Source organism: Malaclemys terrapin, chromosome 1 (genome assembly GCF_027887155.1).
Source record: "Malaclemys terrapin pileata isolate rMalTer1 chromosome 1, rMalTer1.hap1, whole genome shotgun sequence".
NCBI classification, from domain to species: Eukaryota; Metazoa; Chordata; order Testudines; family Emydidae; genus Malaclemys; species Malaclemys terrapin.
In genome coordinates this window covers 13,822,629-13,847,850 of record NC_071505.1, presented here as the reverse complement: position 1 = coordinate 13,847,850, position 25,222 = coordinate 13,822,629, and the positions used below count along the sequence as shown (strand labels likewise).

At 43.2% G+C, this 25,222-nt stretch overlaps 1 protein-coding gene across 11 annotated transcripts in view; it reads right to left on the bottom strand.

The window, feature by feature from the left end:
• CELF2 (CUGBP Elav-like family member 2) overlaps positions 1 to 25,222 on the bottom strand; it is a 438,989-nt gene that overhangs the window by 76,123 nt on the left and 337,644 nt on the right. For all 11 annotated transcript variants that reach the window (XM_054016397.1, XM_054016390.1, XM_054016383.1 and 8 more), the window contains 2 exons: positions 9,723 to 9,771; positions 836 to 970 (listed from right to left, as the gene is read on the bottom strand). In XM_054016397.1, coding sequence (XP_053872372.1) covers positions 836 to 970; positions 9,723 to 9,771 — 184 coding nt within the window. The remainder of the gene's footprint in view (positions 1 to 835; positions 971 to 9,722; positions 9,772 to 25,222) is intronic.

The following is a 25,222-nucleotide window of genomic DNA, read 5'->3' as shown; positions in this document are numbered from 1 at the left end:
ATTAGCTAGTGGGAAGGATTGTTCTGTCTGAGTAATTCCAGGTCAATACAACAAAGGCTTAATATGCAGCAGGGGTCATTGATATAGATCTGCTTTTCTTATTATATATTTTCAAGAGCCTTTTCCAGGTACAAAATGCTATATGCTGCATATCTAAAAGGGTGGAGGAGGGGGGTGATCAGTTATCAAAGTCTGCATTGTACTTAATTTCCAACACAATAAAGTAGGAGTCTGGCATGTGGTCCAGAACTCGGGTCTTTCATATGACTGCACTATGCACTGCTGTTTGGCACACCTGCGCCGGCTCTAATTGGACATAGGGACTTGAGCTATGAAAGCTCCCTTCATGAATTCTGTCTGGGCAAAACTCTAGGCGTTAACCCCTTTATTCCAGAGGCAATACAGAGACACATTTTACATATGGTTACAAAGAATGTGGGAGTAGAGGGATACTATAGTATGGACCAGTTTGCATGGCCCTAGGTGCCATAAACCAGTCATTTGTTTTCCCTGGTACAAAATACATGTGTGGGGGGGGAGGGATCTTTGATTTTCTGGTAGGGAAAATAGGAGACGTCAGGGTTCAATGGTACCTTTTCAATCTGACAAACAGCGTGATAACACACGTTAATATGTTGGCACTGAGACCTTTCTGACATTTGAAATAAAAGGTGATAATTTCAGTCACTGTGAAAAGTTCATGTGGGTAACTCCGTCACGTGGGACATATTACAGTGTAACCTCTCGCTGCAGACAGTGGCTACATCTACCCTGACTGTGACATATAGCTCCAATTAGCACTTAAGGAAAGAGACTTTATAGACTGCACACTCACCTCGGCTCAGCCCGTCAGGTCCCCGAAGAATTCGGCATTCTTCTATCTGGCCGAATGGAGAAAACATCACCCTGATATCATTCTCATTACACTTCTTCGAAACCATTCCTATGAACAATTTTCTGTCTTCCACAGCTAGAAGATAAAAATAATGAATGAGCAAAGGCCATTTCATCTTTTTCCTGTGATCAATGCTTCATTACCACATCAAACCAAGCTCCAGTCATGTGAGTCTGGCTCTGCAACTGAAGACAAGTCCTAAGGCAAACACTTTATATTTTCAACCCTTCCCCCTCTTCCTCCCTGAATCTCTCTCTCTCTCTCTCTCTTTTTGTGGGTGCTATTGTCATATTAGTTGCATGAATAAGACATTTTTCATCCCCCTCCCCATCAGGATTTCTAAGAGAAGGAAGCAAACTCAAGATATTTTTGCATAGATTCTAATTTGAATATGTTCCCTCTCTCCCCCCCCCCCATCTCCCAAATGTATGAAAGGAAGCAAGACAGGCAGCGGGTGGCGGTGGTGATGCGGAGTGCACATAATAAAATGAGTTAATGAAAAATACTCTACAAAAACATTCTTATATGAAAAGGATCCTAGCTTTCCATTTCAACCAGCTGTAATGCATGGCACTCAGAAGCAGGTTTGTAGTGACTGCAATGTAAAGAATAATGCATTACATTTTCCTCTCTTTTCCCATAATGACCCAGTAGTCTCTCCAAACGGACACAATGTATGTTCCAGGGCAGCACTTCAACAAGGAGAGTGCATATTACTTTCCAAAAGCCAAATCTTTTGATTGGTAATGATGTTGAGTTTGCAAGAAATACAACAAGCACTTTGCCAAAGATATCGGTAGATTATCTCCTTTTTACATCGTCCACGCGGCCAGCGTAAAGTAGGTCGTTCTAGCTGGGTGTGTATGCTGGCTCTGAAGTTTAAAAGAAGCTCAAGTCATACACTGGTGATAAAGATGGAATAAACTGCAATAACCGAACTCCAATCTGGAAGACTTAATGCTAACTCACAATCTCCCTATATTTAAAAAAAAAAATCTAAGAGCTTATTATATGGTACGTACAATGCTCCTTTCTTCTGCTATTGAAATGGCATGCAAATCCAATTCACTGTTAATGAGCAGACCGCCAGAATTTTGCAGGAAGCAAACACAGACGGAAAGCTTTACTCCAGAGTATCTGTGGTGCACTTATTTATTTCTATTGTGCAAATTATTTTTCTAATGAAGTATTTTCATTTCTGGGCTTATAAAAAATGAATCTTCCTCTGCACCCCGACCCACCCTGCATGTATTAGCATGTGTTTGTCAAACAGAATAAATTGCAGCTGAGAAGGAAGAAACCTGTATATTTTCATGGGATTTTACTGGTATTGACACTTTTAGTGCCCTTAACATAATTTCAGAGATAAAAACCAAGGCTAATGTTTATTAAAGACAGAAGGGGTATTTGGAGTAATTTTTTTTTTAACTGGGTAATACTTCTTTACTGAATGGTTAAGAAAGGCATTCTGCTATTTTACACAAGCAAGCATAGGGAAAATGCATTTTCCAGAACCCCAAAAGCTAATGGAAATGCTTTAAAAAAAAAAAAAAAAGAATTTAGATGTAAGTTGGGTCCATGATAGTGCTTGATAGGGCACAGTTGTTTTACCATTTATTACATCTATGATTACATCTATTAATCATTTGTTCATCCTTTATAAACAGAACCATAACAAAGTGTGACCCATATTTTTTATAGGTATTTGTACTATTAAGACCCATTTTACAGATGCTGAAACTGAGACACAGAGAAGTCACGTGGCCTGTCTAGGGCCACATGGTGATTGAGCAGTAGAGCAGGGATCAGAACTCAAGAGTCCCTAGCTCCCAGCTCCTACAAACGACACTGCCTCAGCCAATTAAGCAACTGTACTCTAGCCCCAGAGGGTGTCCCATCTGCTCCTGCTTACAGGGAAGGGTGAAGACTTTTTATCTTCAAATGGAAGATAAAAAATAAGGGACCTTAATGGATGCAGGGGATCTCTTCTTCCAGCCTACAAAGAAAGGCGGAAGATGCTACTTTGCCAAAGTCAAATGCGAAGATGCTTTTTAATTTTCCAGACACTAGCAGATGACAAACTCCTCACTGACCTCCTTCACTTTCACTAGTAAATCTACAAATATGCCATTTAACTAAAACGATTTTGCAGGTTTTCAGCTGGAGGGTGATTTTATAGTAAATTAAACACCCAGCTCCTGTGTACTGCACATCTTCAAAATGCACATTTCAAGGAAAATGCTCAGTGTGCAGAAGACATATTGGTAGGATGCCGTGCCTCACAGCCAATGCTGTTTGGTACTGCTGATCAGTGGTAAACTTTAAGAAATTTGTAATTTTATCTTGGCTAAATGCCTAACCACACAGAATGTTTAAAGGAGCACTGCCAAGATAAAAACTGCATAGGCGCCTTACCTCTGTTGTAAGGCATGATGTCAATTTAAAGCAATAGAATATACTTTCATGCAGAGAAAGGCATGATCTATTCCTATCAGCATAGGATGTGAGCCACAAATTCCTGGGTTCTTACACTGATTATCTCTGTGTTCTTGGGCAAGTTACTTAACCTCTCTGCCTCGGTCTTTCCATTATAAACAAGAAGTGTTGTGGGGATTGATAGTTAAAGTGCTGTGAGGATTACAGGTCAAATACACCCAAACAATTTGGCAGGGGAGTGGGGGTCTCTACAGTAAAATGGAGGCAGCTCACAGATTTTGTCCATGTGGCTGGCAGTTTCACACTTTAACCAAGGGTTGCCAACTTTCTATTGGCACAAAACCAAACACCCTATCCCTGCCCCTTTCCCCGAGGCCCTGCCCCTGCTCTCTATATTCCCCCTCCCTCAGTGGCTTGCTCTCCCCCACCCTCACTCATTTTCAGTGGGCTGGGGCAGGGTTGTGGAAGGGGGTGAGGGCTCCAGCTGGGGATGAGGGGTTGGAGTGCAGGAGGGAGCTCCAGGCTGGGGAGTGGGGCTGAGAGACTCTGAATGTGGGAGAGGGCTGCAGGTTGAGGCAGTGGGGATTGGGGTGTGGGAAGGGTGAGGACTCTGGGCTGGAGGTGCTGGCTCTGGGGTGAGGCCGGGGATGAGGAGTTTGGGGTGCAGGAGTGGGGCCGAAGGATTCGGAGTACGGGAGGGGGCTGGGGTGTCGGAGGGGGTGAGAGCTCTGGGGTGGGGCTGGAGATGAGGGGTATGGGTTCAGGAGGGGGCTCCAGGTTTGGGGGGGCTCAGGGCTGGGGTACAGCGTTGGGGCGTGGGCTTACCTCAGGTGACTCCCGGTCAGCAATGCTAAGGCAGGCTGCCTGCCTGTCCTGGCTCCATGCTGCGCCCCGGAAGCGGCCAGCAGGTCCGGTTTTTAAGCAGGGCACCAGGGGCAGGAGGCTACACGGCGCGTGCGCCTCTCGCCCGCAGGCACCCCCCTGCCAGCTCAGAGACGGTGTTTGGGGCAGGGGCAGCATGTGGAGCCCGGTGGCCCCTCCACCTAGGAGCCGGACCTGCTGGCCGTTTCCGGGATGCAGCACGGTGCCCCAGGACAGCCACAGCACTGCTGACCAGGCAATTTAACGGCCTTGTCGGCAGTGCTGGCCGGAGCTGCCAGAGTCCCTTTTCGACCGGGTGTTCCAATCGAAAACTGGACACCTAGTCATCCCACTTTAACCATTAGAGGTTGCTGTGCCACATATGTTACAGGTCAGCATGTGCTCAGAGTTGAGCAGAGCCCCAGAAATGGTGCACACAGCAGGCAGGGCCGTAACGGGGAGGGAGGGGGGGGGGGACAAGTGAGGCAGCCGCCCAGGGCATAAAGCCCCAGGAGAGGAGAAATAACTAAAAAAAACCCCCCAAAAACGGTAGGCGGTGCAAATATGTTTGCTCACCCCAGGTGCTAAAATGTCTAGTTGCAGCACTGACCATGGGACCAGGCCTCCTTCCTCTGATCTTGACAGCAGTGGCCTCACTCCCACCACAGTGCAGGAAAGTGGAGAGTTAATGGAGAGAAGACCCCAGAGGAAGCCCCATCCCATGCAGGTTAGAGACGAGAGCCAGCTGTTGGAGCCTGGCCTGGGGGTTGGGGGAGGTTGGAATCTCAAAGCACTGTACAAAAGAGGTCAGCATCATTATCCCCATTTTATAGATGGGGAAACTGAGGCATGGGGAGGGGAAGTGATTTGCCCAAGGTCACCCAGCAAACCAGTGGCAGAGCCAGGAATGGAACCCAGGTTTCCTGAGGCTGAGTCCAGTGCCCTACCCTCTAGAGAACACTGTCTCCCATTTCTCAGATCTTATTTTCACCCTGTAATTGCCACCTACAGACATTTGGGGTGGACAGGAGCAGTTCAAAATTCAGAAAACAGATCAAAAAGCACGATTTATTTACTTATTTAAATCACTTTTTGCGGGGAGGAATTCGTCCTGGTGCATGGATTTTGGACTCAATACTGCTGTCCGGCTGCTTTGCACTATTTTGGCAATGTAAAGCAGACGCAACCTGATGTATAACCTGCTAGTTAACAAATGTACGGATGCTTTGCATTGCCGGAGCAGGACAAAGCAGCTAGAGTGTACCACTGAATCAAGCTCTGTAAATGTAGATTGGACCCAATCCTGAAGCTCTGTCTGCCTGGGTGGAGCCCTTGAGGAGTCCCACTGAAGTCGCTGCATTGCAGTAGAAAGGCATTAGTGTCTGATTTTTACACTTCACTCGGTTTGCTTGGACAGTGAAAATTGACTAATCTATTTTTCACTTCTCTATTCCCAGTCCATCATTTCAGTTATGGATTCTCATATGTTAAAACCAAGGGGCTGTGTTTGGGATCACAGCACTACAGGAGAATGTTTAAACAATTAAATAATGAAACAATGCTATTAAGGTTTGCTAAACTTCTCTCTTTCTTCCCAGAAGCTAAAATTCTATCGTGAAAATACATGGCAGTGTCCCCTTAAGTGACTGAAGCTATCATATTTAAATACGTCTAGAACACTATTTCCTGCTCAGAATAAGTTGTCCTCTCCTTTAAGCCAATCAAGTAACGGTTAATTATTTAAGTACAAATGTTTTTTCCCCCCTCGAGGGAAGGAAAAAAGATTTTTTATCCTTATTTGTAAGCTGGCGAAACACCCGAGTGTAAAATCTGTCAAAGTCACACCTGGATCTGGAACTGCCTGAATTAATTAACAACTTTTCTATGTGTTAGTGGTGACATATGGCATTTAATTACTGCTTCCAAATCTGCAAGTTTCTCCACTTAGGATTTCAAAACCATTTCTTCACCCTTTCAGTGAATCAGAAAAGAAGTCCAGGATAATGCAATGGAGAATTTTTCCCGAAGTCTTGGCATTTTATAAAAACGGGCATATGCTGTCCTCGGGATATCTGTCCTGAGGTCCATCATTAATGAGAGAGGACAGTATGTACGGATGTACAGGAGGACAGACTAGAAGATATAATGGTCTCTTCTGGCCTCAAACTCTATGCATTTATGAGCACCGTATACGGCATACTTTTCGAAGGAAGAACTTTTAGGGAGGGTAAGTTTATCAGATAATTATTTTAAGTATCCTCCAGTGAAAGAAATTCATTAGCACTAAGGATGCTGCTCCATTTGATCTAGCTGCAGAAGGCCCCGGGTACCATGAAACGGATTATAGTTTGCTGCATCTGAAGGCCAGTGTACTGTCATGCTCTGCAGAGGTCCACCTTCACCCTTCATACAGAGGGATGGAGAGCAAGTCTGGAGGCTGCTACCCATATTCACCAGCCATTCCACCCTGCATAGGGGGACACAAAGTCTGAGAATGCCCTCAGACTGTAGAAGTGGCGAGGTGCTGCTCCACTGCTATTCCATAACCAGGCATGTGCGGGAGAAGTCTGTACCACATCACTCCTATAGAGGTCCGTGACTCAAGCTTGGCTTCTGGAGGTTGATATGAGGATAAGTCAGCAGAGGATTGGCTCCTAAGTGACACATAAAGCACAAGGGGGTCATGGTTCAGGGCCACTTCATGCAAGTGCCCACAAGTCTGGTCGCTCATCCAAACCCTCTTGCATCTGGAAGTCTCACAAGAAGCATGTATGAGATTTACTGTGCTTTCTGCTTCCAATTGGGGCAGAAATTCCCTTCCAATAATATTTTGGCACTGCAAGTCAAGCCCTGGAATTCAAAAGCGAGCAATTTTTTGTTTGTTTGTTTAAAAAGACACTAAACAGAACATTGCAAAACCTTCACACAAATTTTAGTTTTGAGTCCAGAACTGGGCAAACCGTTGTCAAACCAGATCATCCAGCTTAATAGGATTTTCAACATTGTCACTCAGCAAATACTGAGTCTTAGAAATCCTGTAAAATTACCAAGGGAACTTCAGAGCTCATATCAAGCTTCATCGGTTCTCATCAGCCCTACAGAGAGGTTGGTAAACTCAAGAAAACTGCAGTCTGCGCTTGCTATAGTTCTCTTATGTCTATGAGCTACTTGGAACTTTTGGTCCACAGGCGTCTTCAAGCTCTTTGAACTTTTAGAAGTTCTAGTTACCAATAAAGCCTGGTGGGACCATTCAGTTCTGATGCATCGCTTCCCATGGTGAGAGAACAAAGGGTTTCAAGAACTCCCCACAAATGCTCAAACACTACCCATCACAAAGACCAACCACCTTGGTTAGCTCTTTAGCTCTTCCCCAGACCTCTCTCTCCTCCTCTAGAGCCCTTTTCACCCTGCGTCCCCTGCTGATGGCACACTATTTCCTTCCAGTGTGCCATTGGCACAGACACAGCCCTTCTTCAGCTGGTGGCACAGTGGCAGCTGGAAAACAGATACCAGCTGTTCTTCTGCATTGCACCACTCTGCTCCCCGTAGCTACCAAACCTCTAGCTTACCGCTCACACCCTGGCTCTGATCCCACTTCCTGTATCTCTAAGGTGCTACGCTACATTCATCACCGTAGCAGTAGCTTTTCTCTCCAGCGTCAAACAGCAAAGAGTTCTCAACGTTCTAAATGTGCATATGAAAATTAGACATCGTTTCCTTTTCTTCAGAAGATTAATCTAAAGGAGGCCATTCCACCTGCTTACTTTCCTTTGGTCAGTTGGGACTTCTGTGCCTTCTCCCCAAATCTGGAAAACTTTTGGAGGAAAAAAAAAAAGGAACTTAACTGTATTTAGTGCTGGTGAAAGGTTCTGGAGAATGCCGGGGAGAGCAAGGCACTTATGCATGGTACCGGTTGAGGCATTGCAAAATTCCCTACAGTGTTTCGCCAATGTGCTTGAGTCTTGTTCTGGGAGGACACGGTCTAGGGATGAGGGGGTAGTTCATTTTTGGTCAATTCTCTATTGCACTTCTATTCCGTCCATGAGATTTTAGAGTGAAATTTACCCTATGTAGAAGGGCCCATATAAGGCTTACGTTGGACTTAATTAGTTCATAGGGTTTTATGCAGTACCCTTGCAGAGGAGAAAAAAATCGGCCATTGAAAACATGATAAATACTTGGGGTGGAAACCTGGTCCCTGTGAAGTCAGTGACAAAACTCCCAGTGACTTCAATGGGGCTAGGATTTCACCCAGTCTGCATACTTAGATTACTTGGCCTTTCTGCTGAGCATCCAAACAAGGGTGACGACTTCGTGCTAGTGGTGAGTGCTTTTTTGGTTGATGTTATGTGAGCACCTCTCCAATAGAAGAGCAAGTTTCCCCATTTCCATTACCATAGGGGCCAGCCCAGTTCCACTGTGCACCTGGCCAGTTTTTAAAGCCGCCCGCAACGTGGAAAGGAGCACAGTACAAAGTTTTAAGTTCCTTCTAAACTTTAGTCTGTGGAGAAGGCTAAAAATGGGATGCAGTACAATTAGCAAAACCTTGCGGAGAGATTTAGAGCCCAATCATCATTTACATTTGCAGATATGTAGATCTCTAAGTGCATGGCTTCTGCCCTGATTACTAATTAATGAGGTGCAGAGATGCCTGTTGGAAGGCACCGGCTCTGATTATGTCAGCCTTATGGGGAAAAGAAGCTCTTGCAGTCTAAGAAGTAAGGTGATTTCTTTAACATATATTTTAGTAAATTATAGGAATGAATCAAGGGGGAAAAGATGTATAGATTTTTTTTTTTAAACCAAAACACACACAGGCAGCCCGACCATCAGATTGTCTAATGCCTGGAATATGCAGATCTGATGTATTTTATAGATTTAGCACACTGTATATTTTGCACATCATATATATTCCTTAAGTCAATAAGCTATATTTTGAATAGATATTATTGTCATAATATTTATTTGAGAGAGGTCTAGAGTACCCTACCTAAAACAAAAGTCAATATGGGTCTCATAATTAAGAGCAAAACATCCAGTTTGATCCTAAATTGATCCTAGAGTCAGAGAAGCATCCTTATTCAGGAAGGGTGTTTAGACACATGCTTAACTTGAAGAATATCCCTAAATCCAATTCAGACAGTGCTTAAATACTTTCCTGAATATCGGAATTTCTCTTTCCACTCCCATATTATTTTAATCTCAGATTGTTATCAGCATCAGGTGTTACTGATTGCTAAGAAACTCCACAACTACTGTCAGCAGGATGCCAACAAAAGACAAACACAACAAAACCATGACACAGAGAATGTATAAGGAAGAGAGGAAAGAACACTTCCTCCCTTCTTTAAACTGAAGATAAACGGGAGTTCAAAACAGGTCAACATTTTTCCAGACCTCTCCGCTATAGGGATACTTCCTTAAAGGGTTTTCACTATTTTAAGAGAAAAGCATAAGCTATACCTTGCATTTGTTTTTTAAATGAAAAGACACACACACACATTAAGTAGGAAATAGGATAATCACTTACCATTGGACTTTTCACTATCTGCAGGTTTCATCTGAATAGGATGATGCATCTAAAAATATAAATAAAAAGACAGTAAAGCAGGTTAGACAGTCACAAAGTCAAGCATTTTACTTTTATTGGCACTGCTGACTTTAGTTGCTCAGGGGGCTAAAACGATACACAATCAATATTAAACAGGCTGGCAAGTCAGAAAGATATAAATTTCAAATGATACCTTAATATTGGCTTTTAAATGAAAGTAAAATGTTAAAAGAGTATTTTATAACCAGCTAGTTTAAACCTCCACAATTTATTGGGCCCATAGGACTCATATAAACTTTAATTTGTTGTATTTAGTTTCAGAAGACCTCTCAAGTTACAGCCCTGGCTGGTTTATGGCATGCGTGATTTCTGTTTTACCAGCGTATAACTTTTCTTTTCTTGAGTTTGTTAACAACTAGCAGAACAGAGAAAAAATTCTAAAGTAAGCTAAGAACTGCCAGGCAGCAACTGAAACCTACACGTCTTGATTTGTTTGGTTTAACAAATGAACTTTGGTTCGTGATTAAGGAGTGTGTGACAACAACTCATCCAGTACCAAAGGGGAAAAGATCTGTGATTCCCATAGCTGTTGCTTGCTTAGTGACTGGCCTTCTCTTCAAAACATTTTAATCACTCATTCACCAAGCTGCCCTTAGGATGTGGCTACAATCCTGGTCTCATCAAAATTCCTAATGCACTTTTCTTTTTCAACCTGCTTCTAAACAATAAGCAAACTCCCATGTGTAGCCTTATATAGCAATTAACGCACTGTGTTGTACCCAAGGGCAATCTACAATCTCGCATTTGGAATGGCAGACTTTGCCTTTCAGAATGGGGCGCTGCCCCAGGTCACTCCCCTGCAGCTACAAGACTTTTGATCCGAAAACACATTACAAAACAGAGCCTTTTCTTTTTGTTTTTTTACACCTTCCCCCAAATCTCCACCATGCACTCTTTCTTAGCACAGTGCAAGCACATGACAGCTGTTCAGATGATCTCTCTGATGAGCTTGCAGAGCAATTTCAGTGTACAAATTCCCATTGCACCTCAGTGGTCATTTCTTATTGCTGCTCTCAAGCCTTAAGCACTGATCCTGAAAATTGTTCTGTGGGGAAAGACACCTGAGGTTGCCTAGAGATCTACTGACTTCAGTGGGGCTCTGCACATGTGCTGGGACCTTAAGATGCAGAGCCCATTGCAGGATTGGGGCCATAGACCTTTCTCCAATAATTCCTCCACATTTCACACAGGCATGTTGAATGGTCTGTACTATTATTGCACTCCATGAACGCAACAGGGTTTGCGCTGCCTGAAACCGTCAACTGCTATTCCAGCTTTATTTTAAAAAGATGCCAAATATGGAATTGGAAAAAAAAAATCAACAATTAAGCAGAAGATGGGAACCACACAATCATGTCAAATGTGTTTATAGCCAGAGAGGAAGAGAAAATGAGTAGCATGTGTGGTTTTTGGTAATGGTATTTAGTTTTCGATGTTGTACTTGCTGGATTCCTTGGATTCCTGAAGATTCCTGTGAATCTTCCATAGAATCTACTCAAAGTTCAGAATGTCCCACAAATCAATACACTCCTTACACTGCTTGCAAAACCTCTTCTGTTTCATTCTCTACAGTGTCTTAAGGAACAAGCAGAGCCATATGGTGCACGTAGTCACTGGGATGTGTAAAATACTTTATTTTAACAATCCCGTTTTCTTTGATCCATTTATTTCCCAACCGGACTCTAACAGCCCCGTGCCTGTCTGCCATCTTTCTGATTTTCATCTAATATCTAGGGAAGGGGAATGTCTTATGCTTTGTTTCCTTTACCTGATGTTTAATTGTTATCTTGACATCAGCAATATTAAGGGAGATTTAGGTTAGATATTATGAAAAACTTTCTAACTACAAGGATAGTGAAGCCCTGGAACAGGTTACCTGGGGAGGTTGTGGAAACCCCTTGGAAGTTTTTAAGAAAAAAGTTTGACAAACATCTGTCAGGGATGGTCAAAGTATACTTAATCCTGCCTCAATGTGGGGTGGGTCGTGGTGAAAGAGGTGGACTAGATGACCTTGTGAGGCCCCTTTCATTCCTACGTTTCTATGTGCACTGCAGGGGAATTTAAGTTCATGGGAAAGTGGGAAAGTGCATCGCCCCCATCAAGGGAAAAAAATCAAACAAGAAAAAAGTGGCATAACTCGCTAAAATGAGCCCATTATCTGCATTGCCTCTTTGCTAAGCATTTGAAAGATGAAGTCATCAATGAGCGAAAGGAATTGTTTAGGGTGATGCAAGAGGGTGTAACTAGGAGCAATGAGCAAAGGAAAATTTAGGCTGACTGTTCCAGATATATTGTTTGACATTAAGGTCTGTAATGTAGAACAGTCTCCTGAGGGAAGTGCTGGAATTAGCATTGCTTGGGTTATGTCAGATTGACAAAGCCCTGGAAAACATGAAGTCATGAAAAACCAACCCAACCCCCTATTACACTAGATGGGGAATCAAACTATCTTCCTGTCTTTATACAGCACTTAACACTACAGCATCTAAGCAGATAGATTTAGACCAGAGCTGGTTCCATCTGTAATTTCTACAACTTGATGGTTCTAAAGTGAAGCATCTTTTTAGTTCCATCCTAGAGAGGTTAGACATAGAGGTCAATTGTGGATCAAGCTCATAAGGAAAGTGTTCTTTGTAGCGGTTACCATCAAAAAGCCATAATCGTTTGGCATTTTATCACCCAAAGTAATGTTTTTTCAGGGAGCCCAGAACTATGAGTGGCCTTCTTACCCCTCTGCCTTAGCAACAGAGAGACTTGCTGGAGCTAAACTAAGGGCTTGTCTTCACTATCGGGGTAAGCCGACCCAAGTTACGCTACTACAGCTACGTGAATAACGTACCTGGAGTCGACGTAGCTTAGGTCGACTTACCGTGGTGTCTTCATTGCGTTGTGTCGACGGGAGATGCTCTGTGGTCGACTTATCTTATTCTTCTCAGAGAGGTGGAGTACCAGGATCGACCAGAGAGCGCTCTGCCGTCGATTTAGCGGGTCTTCACTAGACCCACTAAATCGACACCCGCTGCATCAATTGCAGCCGGTAGTGAAGACAAGCTGTGAGTGACAGCTCCCTGTCACCCCAGTCTGTTAGCCAACCATACAATTTCCTCTAAAGCTCTGCCAGCTTTTACTGTGCCTTGCAGATAACACTTGACGCAACTTAGTTCCCGAACATCCTGGAAATGGGTTCTTCACCAATATCCAGCCCGTTACTAGACACTCTCAGAAATTACCAAGTCTGCGGTCTCCAGAGCGAGAGTTATGCACACCAGCCTGCTAGCTGACCTGAGGAGTCACACTTTTGTATTAATACACTGAGAAGAACTTATAGTAAAACCAAGAATAAGTTTATGAATAGAGCAGAGAGATACTAAACAAAGAGAATAGAAACAGATATGGTTACAAATAAAACAAAATATATAAGTTCTAGTCTGGTAGAAGTAGGTTAACTCTAGCAAATTAATCTTCTCTGAAGCAGCCTTTTCCCTAAAACCTTTTCTGTAGAGCTTGCTGGTATTCGGTCTGGAGAAGAACTCTGTGTGGCTCAACAGAAGCTTGTCCAATAAAAGATAGTACCTCACCCACCTTGTAACTTTCCTCATGGCATAAATACCACTGATTTGCTATTAGGCTACTAGTTTGTCCTTTTTGCAAAAATAATTAACAGTGCTATTCATGACTCAGTTGTGACTGTGGTTTGCACTTAACTTCAAAATTTCTCAATCAAAACTGTGGGCCCAATTCTCTCCTCACCAAGCTGTAAATCAGGAGTAACTCCACTGTACTCAATAAAGTTACATTAGGGCCAACTAGCATGAGATCAGAATCAGGCCCCGTGAGAATAGCGGGCAGACTATCCACGGTAAGGTGGGTACAAAACACAAAAACAGGGCATCTGGAAAAAAAAAAGGGTGGTAAAAAACATTACCCTGTTAGTTTCCTTACATGAGCGGGCTCATGTTGAAGCTTGTTTAACCCTGGCCATCACCAATTGATAAGTTAGCAACCTTTAACACTAGATTCAATAAAACATGCCATTTATAACTTGAAATGGGTTTTACAGAGTCACTGGTTCGCATCTCATTATTAAACTCATTGCTGACCTCTAGAGACAGCTGCCGTGACAATACATATTATAAGCTCTCTACCCATAAAATATTTAAAAGTGTGTGAGTGTGGAGGGGGGAGATTGAATCTGGAAGAGGTGTGCAGTGAATAAGAAAATTAAAGGGGGCAGAGACGAGGGCTAAATAGGTACTTTCCGTTCCCTCTACAATGAGCAAAAGGGAAAATAATCGGAGCATTTTATATCTTGCTTGTATAACTGTAGGCTATAAAGTAATAAAACAGCTGCGCTTTCCCAGGTCCTCCAAAAGATTACAGATGATATAAACCTGTTTCAAATTAGATGCCACCCACTAGAATCATGTCATCTACTGAAATGAAGGATTTCATGTCTTATCAGAAAGCAGTTATTGTAGATATACATCAGAAAGCCATACACTTATGTATCTCCAGGTGAGTGATTTCTCAATATGTCATGCTTTCATAACTAAAAACAGTGGAGACGTTTTTCTGTGGCTTGAAGGAAGCATTGCTTATAAACGTGCAGTATTTATGAGAATGATTTTACAGTTAATAAATAGGGAAGAAATAAAGTAATGCAGGTAAAAAAATTTGCACATCAATGACACCCTGAATGCAGCTCAGATTCCATGGTAAAAGGAAACAACTGGTATTTTCTATCAGCGAGGTTGACTGTAGAACAACCTCCCAAGAGATCTGGTAGAAGCCCCAGGTCTCGAGCTCTTTGAAACCAGACTGGAGAATATACTGTAATAGAGAACTAGCCTGCATCGTCAAGGTTTTCTGTAGCTCCACTGATGTGCATGATGCTGTACAGACAACAACAATACCTAGCTCTTATGTAGTGCTTACAGAGGAAGTAAGCATCATTATCCCTATTTTTCAGATGAGGAAACTGAGGCACGGAGCGGTGAAGTGACTTGCCCAATGTCCGCCAGCAGCAGAGCCAGAAATAGAACCCAAGTCTCCTGAGTCCCCGTTCTGTATGCTACCCACTAAACCACACAAGGTTGCAGTGCAAGGTAGCGTAAAAACTAGGACCCCAATCTGACAAACAGATTCTAATGTGGGTCCACACGGGAATTGGACCAACTGCTTGCAAGACGTGCAATCCCACTTAAGTCGATAGGAATTTTACTGTTGGCTTTTCTGGGAGCAGGAGCAGACCCCAAGTCCTGGCCTATAAGTTAAAGATGACTAATTAGGTGTTTGTCATTGTTTTTTCTGAGCGGGTACAATCATACATAAATACAACTGTGCTGGAAAAACACTCTCAGCGGTACAGATCTTGTCTCGCTTTCAAGTCTCAAAGTCATCTTTTCAACAGTAATAACTCTACCTATTTACATTCTTGTCAAAACCATGTGACATCTGTAAGGGGGAAAAATAAGCAAGGTAAGAGTCTATTTCTGGCAAAAAATTTGCAAGGAAATTAGATTAACCTGGGTGGAATTCTATCTGGGAATTTGGAGTCTGTCGTGGTGATTAAGTCATCATTTCTGTCAGACTACTCTAATCGGCTGTCAAATACCATTCCACAGCCCCATCTGTAACTTGGCTTCCTAGTTATTCCGTGTATGTTACCTTCTGTATACAAAACAAATACCAAACAAGGTGGTGTGCACAGTTTAGCATTTAGAAGAGTCATTAGCTGTGATTATTATTGTGTGTTTTCACATCGCACAACAACATAAGCTTACAGCTTGTTTTATTTATTCAAAGAATATTAAAAAACAGGTGTAGTCAAACATGGAGCGCTAAAGGTGAATTGGAGAGAATTCTCAGCAGACATTGGTATGCATTCAGTATCTGCCACGCTAGCAGCAGTTGCTTAACCCTTTCTTCAATATTAGCACAGTTAGGGTGAGATATTATAAATTCACTGGGGATTTGGACACTTAATTCCCATTAACTTTGATGGGAATTGTGTATCCAAACCTTTAAAGCAGCCTAGACCCTTAAGCTCAGCCTTAATGTCGACATATACTACTGTCCCAGTGCCTAATAAATCCACCTGTCCTGCGGAACGGAGGTTTTTTGAATGTGTGTGTTTGTTTTAAAGAGGAGCCCAGTATCAGTCAATGGCATTCACCCCGAAAGCATGATTGTCCCTTCAGTGCTGGAAAAAGGGCTGCTGGGCCTGATTTTCGGAGGTGTGGAACTCCCTCCGTGGAATTTTTGTGAATTTCCATGCTTGATGATGGGGATCACCCACTTTCCAACCTGTCCTTATTGTTTCTGATTCAGAAGAAAACCACAAACCAAGCAGTCACCCACTTTCCAACCTGTCCTTATTGTTTCTGATTCAGAAGAAAACCACAAACCAAGCAGTCCCGTGTGTCCATGTTGATCATCCTTTGGCTTCAACCAGTTCAACACTTTGGTCGCTCACTGGCCCCCTACAATTCTGGGTGAAGGGAGGAGTTTCCTTCAGAGTTCAGCACAGTGTGACTCCAAGCAAGGGGCTTAGAAGAGCTCAGCATGCTGAGAGTGCCCCTCTATCTCTGTGGCTCTTAATATTGCTCACTCTCCAGCCCTTAATCCTTCCAAAATCCCCAACCCATCAATACCACTCATTTCTCTGGAGCTCTTAATCCCATTCTTCCCATTTCATGGTCTCTACTGTTACCTCTTCTCCTCTTGGCTCATCTGTCCCCCCTTCCCCACTGCTGTTTGTGTTTTACTATGCCCTCTCACCTCTCACATCTCCTTCTTCTGCAGGTCGCCTCTCAAGAAAATACGATGCAGCTCTTTGGACGATTAGGTCAAATGTTCTGGAGAAGCTTCAGAGAACTCCCCTAGGAGTTTACCAGAGTCACTATGTAAGTGAAAAGAACAGGAGTACTTGTGGCACCTTAGAGACTAACAAATTTATTAGAGCATAAGCTTTCGTGGGCTACAACCCACTTCTTCAGTGGGTTGTAGCCCACGAAAGCTTATGCTCTAATAAATTTGTTAGTCTCTAAGGTGCCACAAGTACTCCTGTTCTTTTTGAGGATACAGACTAACACGGCTGCTACCCTGAAACTATGTAAGCGGTTTCAGGGATGAAGAGGAGTTCAGATACCTCCACACACCCTGTGTTAACCAAGTCTGCCTATAAGGGAGACTTCCTGGGGAGGAGGGAAACAAAGGGACCATGGAAGAAGCAGGGGTAGTAGAGATTTGGCAATATGCTGCCAATATTGTAGCTATGACTCAAGAGCACCAGGCTCTACCGAGATGTACCTTCAGGGAAAGGTATACGTTAGTTACCATGCATCTGAAGAAGTGAGGTTTATATAATGAATTTGTAAGCTGTAGAATATTCTCTATATTAACTGCGGTAACCAACAATGACTAAAAAAGGTCTGTTTCAAAGCCCACTGAAGTCAGTGGAAAGACTCATATTGGCTTCAGTGGGTTTCCCTGATTAGAGAAGCATCGTTTAGTGGTTGGAGGAAGGACTCAAGGTTCCCAGCACTGGCTTGTTTAGGTAAGTCGCTTTTTCCTCACTTTACCCATCTGTAAAAGGAGTCTAATATGTTGCTACCACACTGGTGTGTTGTCAGGCTCAATCAATTAATATGTGTAATATGTTTATAAGAAATATCTTCCATTCACAAGTCCATAAACCAGGTTCTTTGTTCTGTATCTATACAGCAACCAACACAAAGGTCCCCAGGTCCATGACTGGGGCTGCTAGATGTTAATGCCATACGAATAAATAAAAGCATTAATATATCCATATATGTGAATAGGGTTGGTGCACAACAAATATAGTCCCTGTCACAATGCATAACATCATTATGTTCTATTAAGAACATATGGAACAAGCCAAGAGCTCATTTCAACAAGTTGTTTCTTTTATACGAGAACATTGACACTGCTGAAATTCAATGACTTTTGGAGGTTTTCCAAATCAGTCATCTGCAACACACTATATTCCATTTTTTAAAATTCAATTAACTTGAGCGACTTAAAATAATGTTGTGCTTTAAAATAAATGCATATCAAATTGAGATATATATTGAATGGTAAATACCATATGTCTCCCCAAACAATAGCTTGCATTTCTTTTGGTAAATATTCCTGACATCTTATTAAGCGTCTCGTAATCTACCTTGGATAAAAATACTACATACATGAGCACTGGTTTAAAGCTAACCTGCTAAATTAACAATTATTTTACTCAGCTGACCCCTGATGTAAAGGAGTAGTGTGGTCAAACCATCTGCAGACCTGAACTGAAATTCGTATTCTAATGATCCCTTCCACAGTTTACCTTCCGCATCCTGCAGGTCTGCCAGCTACATTTATAAAATTAGCATTTAATACTTTGTCTTCTTTAAAAATTATAACCTCATGCCCCCCATCCCCAGTCTGGTGGTTTTAGAAATGGCAACTTCATTTCATAATGTACGCTCCTGTTCATTGGATCCCCTCACTCCTTTCCACCCACCCATGTTGCTGTGACTTTGGGACATATGCAAGTCAGATAGAAGTACCTCCCCTTCCTTAACTTCGCTTTGACATTTTCCCTTCATAATCATCTGCAAACAAAAATGATTAACTATCTTTTCTTCAGACAAATGAGCCTTTACAAAACCCATTCAATCCTAAAAATAATATCAAGTTGGATTCTACATCTTGTTTGGAATAATGCCTTGGGGCTACTTTGTATTATCCGGGCTTAAAAAACAAACCCATTGAAACATCTGAGCAAAACACCAGATATTGTTTTAACAGTGATATTTATTCATCTCGTCTGTGGCAGCAATAACTTTTGTTGACATTTTGCCAATTGAAGTTTGCACTCCAATATTTTCTTCCTTCGTCACACTACTACGGCACCATCCAGCCAAAGATCACAGAGCGCTTCACTAATCATCGACTGAGCCCCACAGTTCGAGGTATGGTATGTAATCATCCATACTTCTGAAGAAAATGAAAATGAAGCACAATGAGGTGATGGCCAAGGTAATACAGTGAGTCATTGCCAAAGCATGAATTAGAACCCACGGCACCATTGCTCTGCCTATCTATGTTACTTATACAGCCCCTATCACCTTAGTATATAAATCCTTCACCATCTTTAATATATTGCTATTTAATGTATGAGGTAGAGTAGTGTAATTATCCCCATTTTACACATGGGGACTTGCGACACAGAGAGACTTGTATGTCTACACTGCATGATAAGCCCAGGTCTGTGGGACCTGGGCTTGTGGACTTGGTGTTAGTTAGCAAGCCCATGCTTGGGTGTCCACACTGCATGGTAAGTCGGGATTTATAATTGCTTGGCCTGCGTCTCACAGCCATGCTAATGCACCCAGACCTTCTGACTCAGGTCTGTGGCTTGATCTGCATCTACTCTGCAGAATGAGAAGGTTTGGACCCAAGTCACAGTAGAACTTGGACTCAGATCAACCCCACCTAGCAGTGTCCTAGGACCTGGGTGCTTGCTGACCCAAGTCAGAATGATTTGTGTGTGGACAGAAGGGCACTTGGGCTTAGTAAGCAGTGTAGCTCTACCCTCAGTGACTTGCCCAAGATCATACAGCTAACCAGTGGCAGAGCAGGGATGTGAACCCAGGTCTCTCAAATCTCAGAATCAGTGGGTCATCATTCCTACAATAACTATCACCACAAGGGCACCAGACCTCCTTACTGCCATGGGTAAAGTTTTCAAAGGTGCTTAAGTGACTTAGAATCCCAAGTCCCATTTCCAAAAGTGACTTAAGCACTTAGGAGCCTAAGTCTTATTGCATGCCACTCAGGTGCTTTGAAACTGTACCCTGTCACTCTCTCCGCATGGCTATTGTCTGTACCCGTTTGTGGATTCATTTCATTTTCTCCTCACTAGCTAGTTCGCATCCCTTTACCATAAAGAATACTAGCACCACGTGAGGAGAAGTGTCTCACAGAAAGGAAAAATACTGAACTTCACTAGAATCCAGAGACGAACAATTAAATGACTACAGGGTTGCGGTATGCAGTTGTGTGCATGCGCACTGCGATATCCTTATGTGCCACTTTCAGATGTGTACACAACTGCCTGTTTTGCATGAGGAAAAGCACAACTCCCGAGTAAAACCAGGAAACTTAGATCATAACACCACCCCCTAATTTTTTATTCTCAAGTTCCGACCAGCCTTTCAGGCTTTGGCCTGCATTCCAAATCAACGGCAAGGCTGCTGTTTTCAATGAAGACATTTTTGAATCATCTGAGTGCAAAAAGACCATGTTCTTGGATGGAAAACAGGGCTGGAGCAAAGCAATACAGGGGCCCCAGGTATACCATAATATAGGCCCCCCCACACGTCTCTGCTCCTGTAGCCCCCCAGAACGGCAGGAGAATGCAGTCCCTATGTCCTCCCCAGGAGTGGCAGTACTTATTCCAGCAGCAAGGCATATACACTTGAGTGAGTGGGACAAATCTGCTTGAAATAAAATTATTCTACTTAACTGCCAGGGGGCAAATTTGTCACATACACATGGGAGAAAGAAGAAGGGCAACATGCAGCGTTAGCTATGGATAGTCTTAACTCAGGAAGTTCCTTCGAGAGGAAATGTAGCCAAACTCCAAACCTGCAGACAGTGGAACTTTCTGTGCCTGCGTCCTGTAGATAACTAACTGCTTGGTTTGCAAATAACGCATGGGGGGAGGGAGGGCAAGTAGATGAACAATAAGGGGTCACAAGAGGGGCGGATATATGTAGCTTGCTAACTATGTATGGTAATGACAGCAAATTTTGGCCAAATATGGAGCAATAGATTATCATAAGTCAACTGCATACAATGCTTTGGTGTAAGTGTTTTCGGGGTTCTTGCTGACTTATGAGCTTGAACCCAATTGCAATTGAAATAAACAGATCGCCCCTCCCGGGGCTCCTTGCTTGATTAGTTGTGTCCGTCTCTCCTTATTCCTCAGCTGGAACGGACAGAAATTTCTACGACATGCTGCTCTCTTCTCCTTCCACATGCAGAGTCCTCTTCTGGATAGGTGTTGCGGGGGGCACCCCCATAGCCGTGGCTCTTGGCGCTAACACCCAACTGAGATTAACAGTTCTCCCTTCTCAGAGCTATCATTTCTGGCTCTGTGGACTCAGGAAGAGGATCCCCTACACTGCTTACACTGGGGGTCACGTTTTCAACATTTTCTTTGCAATCATGCTGGCTAAAACCTGATTTTCCCCTTGCTCCTTAAAGGAAAGCTGAGATTCCAGCCTTATCAGGTGACTGCAGGAGTTGAGGCAGTGCCTAGGCTTTAATCTGGTCCTGGGGAAAACCTCTCTTTCTTATGCTCCGAGTCCACAAAAACAGCTACATTTAATTTTACCAGTTTACCAAAGAGAATTCACTGTCAGGCTAGGAATAACATGAGAAATTTTTGGCCCAAATAAAAGCTTTTTAGACCCCCCCCTCCAAGAAAATAGTGACTTCTCTAATGAAAGCTCTTGCTAGGACTTAGAACATTCTTACTGTGACACAAAGATGCCTATCAAGTAGGAGCTTCATTTGACCATATCACTTTGTTTTGCACTTTTCTGCGTTAGCACCTTTGTAACCGGCATATGGGGAAATCATGATGCGATTACTGAAGTGCGATATATCCCATACCTCAAGCTGCATCACTGCAAAGATCAAACTAACACTTTAAAATGAACGACAGGTGGCAAAAATGTGAAAGGCAGCACCATTTTAGTAGGGCAAGAAAGTCTACCTCTAGGCTCCCTATTTTTCAGTGACAACACCCCAGATCCAGTTGTCTTCTCCTTCATTTGTGACTTCTCTAAGTCTCGGGGACACAGCCGTCTCCAATCACTCCTTCCGTTTTGCGCTATGGGGTTTCTGATAGACGTTTGTTCATCTTCCCAGCAAACCTTCTGCCTGATATGCTGTGCAGAATGAAAGGTCACCTTGGACCACTGGCTCACTTAGTCTTCTGTCAGAATGTGAAGTCTATTATTTGACTCAAAACTAAAATTCTAGCTTGTTTTTATAATATTATATATCTTTTAAAACATTCCTACTGGAAGTACTTAATACTTGCATTACAATATAACAGCAAGAACATCTTATATTTAAAGAATATGATCACGATAAGCCTAAAACAGGCAAAAATATAATGTCCATTGAAACGCTTCCTTTCAAATTAGAAAGGAGGGGATGAAGGTTCATAGAAAGTCTTAGTGGTCTTGATGTGGACCTTCTGCACTTTTCACTTAGAAAAGGCGAGGAAGAGCTTTGAACCAGGAAGGCATTTCTTTATTCACAATTCCCGTTTCTCCAGTGCAAATCAGTCAACCTTTCTCCCCATTACCAACTGAATACTAAGTCTCCTCCAGATTGCTTAGAAAGTGTTACATGGGCCCCCAAACTACCTTGGAATATGCAAGTTTATAAAACAATTTCAAGGACTAGCCACAGTATTTAGCCGAAAGGGGTTTCAAATGAATGACATGCCAGGGTTTCAAGTCTCCAGACTGGGGTATATTGAAAAACTCAGCTAGGAGTCATTACTAATAGCTCCCACATTCATGCAAATATCGGTTTATCAAGATGTCAGCTGAGACTTTTCTGATCAGCAGGGCTGGGCTATCAACAGCACCTTTCCTCTCAAAGTGTTTTACAAAGTAGGGACTCTGCTATTGACTTTACATGGAAGTTGTTCGGGTACTAGGGTGATGCTTGGTAGTATAACACTGACAATCAATTGCTTAATAGATAGATAGACAGGAGATGATTAGCCAGATTTGTACTGTTAAACCGTTCTCATTAACCAATAATATGTATTGTATTTGAAAATCTGACTAATAGAGGGCCAACATCAACTCCCCAGCAAGGAACTGCAGATATTTTATTTATGGATTTATCTGTCACCACTGAAGTTACCAAAGTTTCCCTACAATTTTCTCTTATCCTTGCCCGGGATTAAAACAGAATGGGGCCAAATCCTCAGATGGTGTAGATGGGCACAGCTCCATTGAAGCCAATGGCATTATGTCAGTTTATACCAACTGAGGATCTGATCCTTAGATTCTATTTAACACCCTACCATATCCAAAATGAGCTTAAGTTTGACTAATTCTCTTTAACTTCAAATACTGTGTCAAAATGAAAGTCATCAATATTAGTACAATACTCTACAATGGCAAAACATTTTGATATTCTATGAGGACAGGAATGTTACTGCATTCTTAAATGACACACATACACCAGAACACACCTGTAAAATGACATACAATTCACTGTGTAGGTATATAAAGTTACAAACAGCAGCAGCAAAAATGTGTACATTGAGTAGTCAAGTAATCTCATAACCTTCTGTTGTGTAAACCCATTCTCCTACTTCTTTGATATCTCTCTATCATATCTAATGCACTTTATCTGATCTTACTTTGTGGGAAGGAATGTTCATTTTACATGTCTTTAACATAGGGTTGCCAGGTGACTGGTTTTCGACCGGAATGCTCGGTCGAAAAGGGACCCTCATGGCTCTGGTCAGCATTGCTGATCGGGTCGTTAAGAGTCCGGTCGGCGGTGAACTGGGGCTAAGGCTGGCTCCCTGCCTGCCATGGCGCTGCACAGCTCCCGGAAGCAGTGGCATGCCCCCGCTCCAGCTCCTACACATAGGGGTAGCCTGCGGCCCTCCGTACATTGCCCCTGCACCAAGCATCGGCTCCGCAGCATCCACTGGTTGGGAACCACGGCCAATGGGAGCAGTGGGGGCAACGCCTGTGTTCGGGGAAGCATGCAGAGCCCCCTGGCTGCGCCTCTGCATAGGAGCCGGAAGGGGGACATGCCATTGCTTCCAAGAGCTGCTTGAGGTAAGTGCCACATGGAGCCTGCACCCCCCACTCCCGTGCCCCAACCCCCTGCCCCAGCCCTGATCCCACTCCTGCCCTCCGAACGCCTCGATTCCAGCACAGAGCCCCCTCCTGCATCCCAAACAACCTCATCCCCAGCCCCACTCCAGAGACTGCGCCCCCAGCCAGAGCCCTCACCCCCTTCCCAACCCCCTGCCCCAGCCCCAATCCCTCTCCTGTCCTCCTAACCCCTCAGTCCCAGGGGCTTTGATCCTGACTATGCTCCACATATGATATTCCCAAATACTGAGCCCTCTGATTTGCCTGAAAAATGTGTTCTGACTTTTTCTTATATACCACACATAACATATAGTATTCGCAAATACGTGTTTCCTTACCTATTCCTTATACAGGAAAACTCACTTATATTTCACTAGACTCTTTCCCTGAGCAAAGACTCTCTGTATTGTGTTTTATGGGGTAGATCCTCAGCTACAGCCAAAGAGCACAGGTCAAAGGATGCTTTGCAAAGGTGGCTTAAAGTTTAACTGGGCTGGGGAGGATATCCCCAGTATAAGCTTGATCTCTGGTGGCATAAAACCAACATCAGGGCTCGGACATTGTTCACCCTCCCTGCAGCCAGGTGTCACATTACTGGCTATGCACTGTCTTGAACCTGCAACTGCTTTGGGCGGGCTGTTTCCCCTGCACAAGGTTAAAGCAGCATCAGGGACACTGCAACTTATATCAGGCCTCCAGAGGTAGAATGAAAACACAGCCGAAGACTGTCGTGGTCCACAGCCATGACCTGCTTTTATCTAGCCACTCACTCTTTTGTTTGCCATACTGTCAGCAGGGAGGATGAGTGGCAAAAGAGCCTCTTTGTCAGCTCTACGCTACCAGTGCATCCCCCTTTACATTGGGGTAATCCTCCTTGGGTCAATAACATTTAGGGACAGATTACACCAGTAGTACTATGCAAAAGGGCCATACCACATGAGCTGGTGTTATAGCTTCATATCTGCAGCATGCATGGCAAACCCTACCAAAAGAAACCAGAATCACGTAATGGAGGAATTATTAATATAAACAAAGCATTTAAATACCTGGCCAATTTACAGTAGTTCTTAAATACCATCTTTTTTTTTTTCAACCATATTTATTTTTGCATATATGGTGAGTGAGGATCGTGCGTTCAAACAACCAGACCCATTTATTACCACATGAAGTGGAGATGGGAAAAATCTATTCAGTCATCTAGACTGTCCTCAAGCCAATGCAGGATTATTCCCTACAGTATGATTTCTAACATTTTCCCAATCCAGGTACCTCTAAGGGCTTTCGTCTCATTTCCTTTGGAAGACTGAACAGATCCCATTTTCCCCCGATAGTCACTCTAAATTTTCCTTCATGTAGTTTTATCCATATTTTATAATTTTATCCTCCCCTCTATGCATGATCAAAATAAATTCCTGTCCCTCTTTCTTGCCCTTACAGAAATCAACACACCATCTACACCTAGGCTGCTGTGAATGCTGTAGTTGC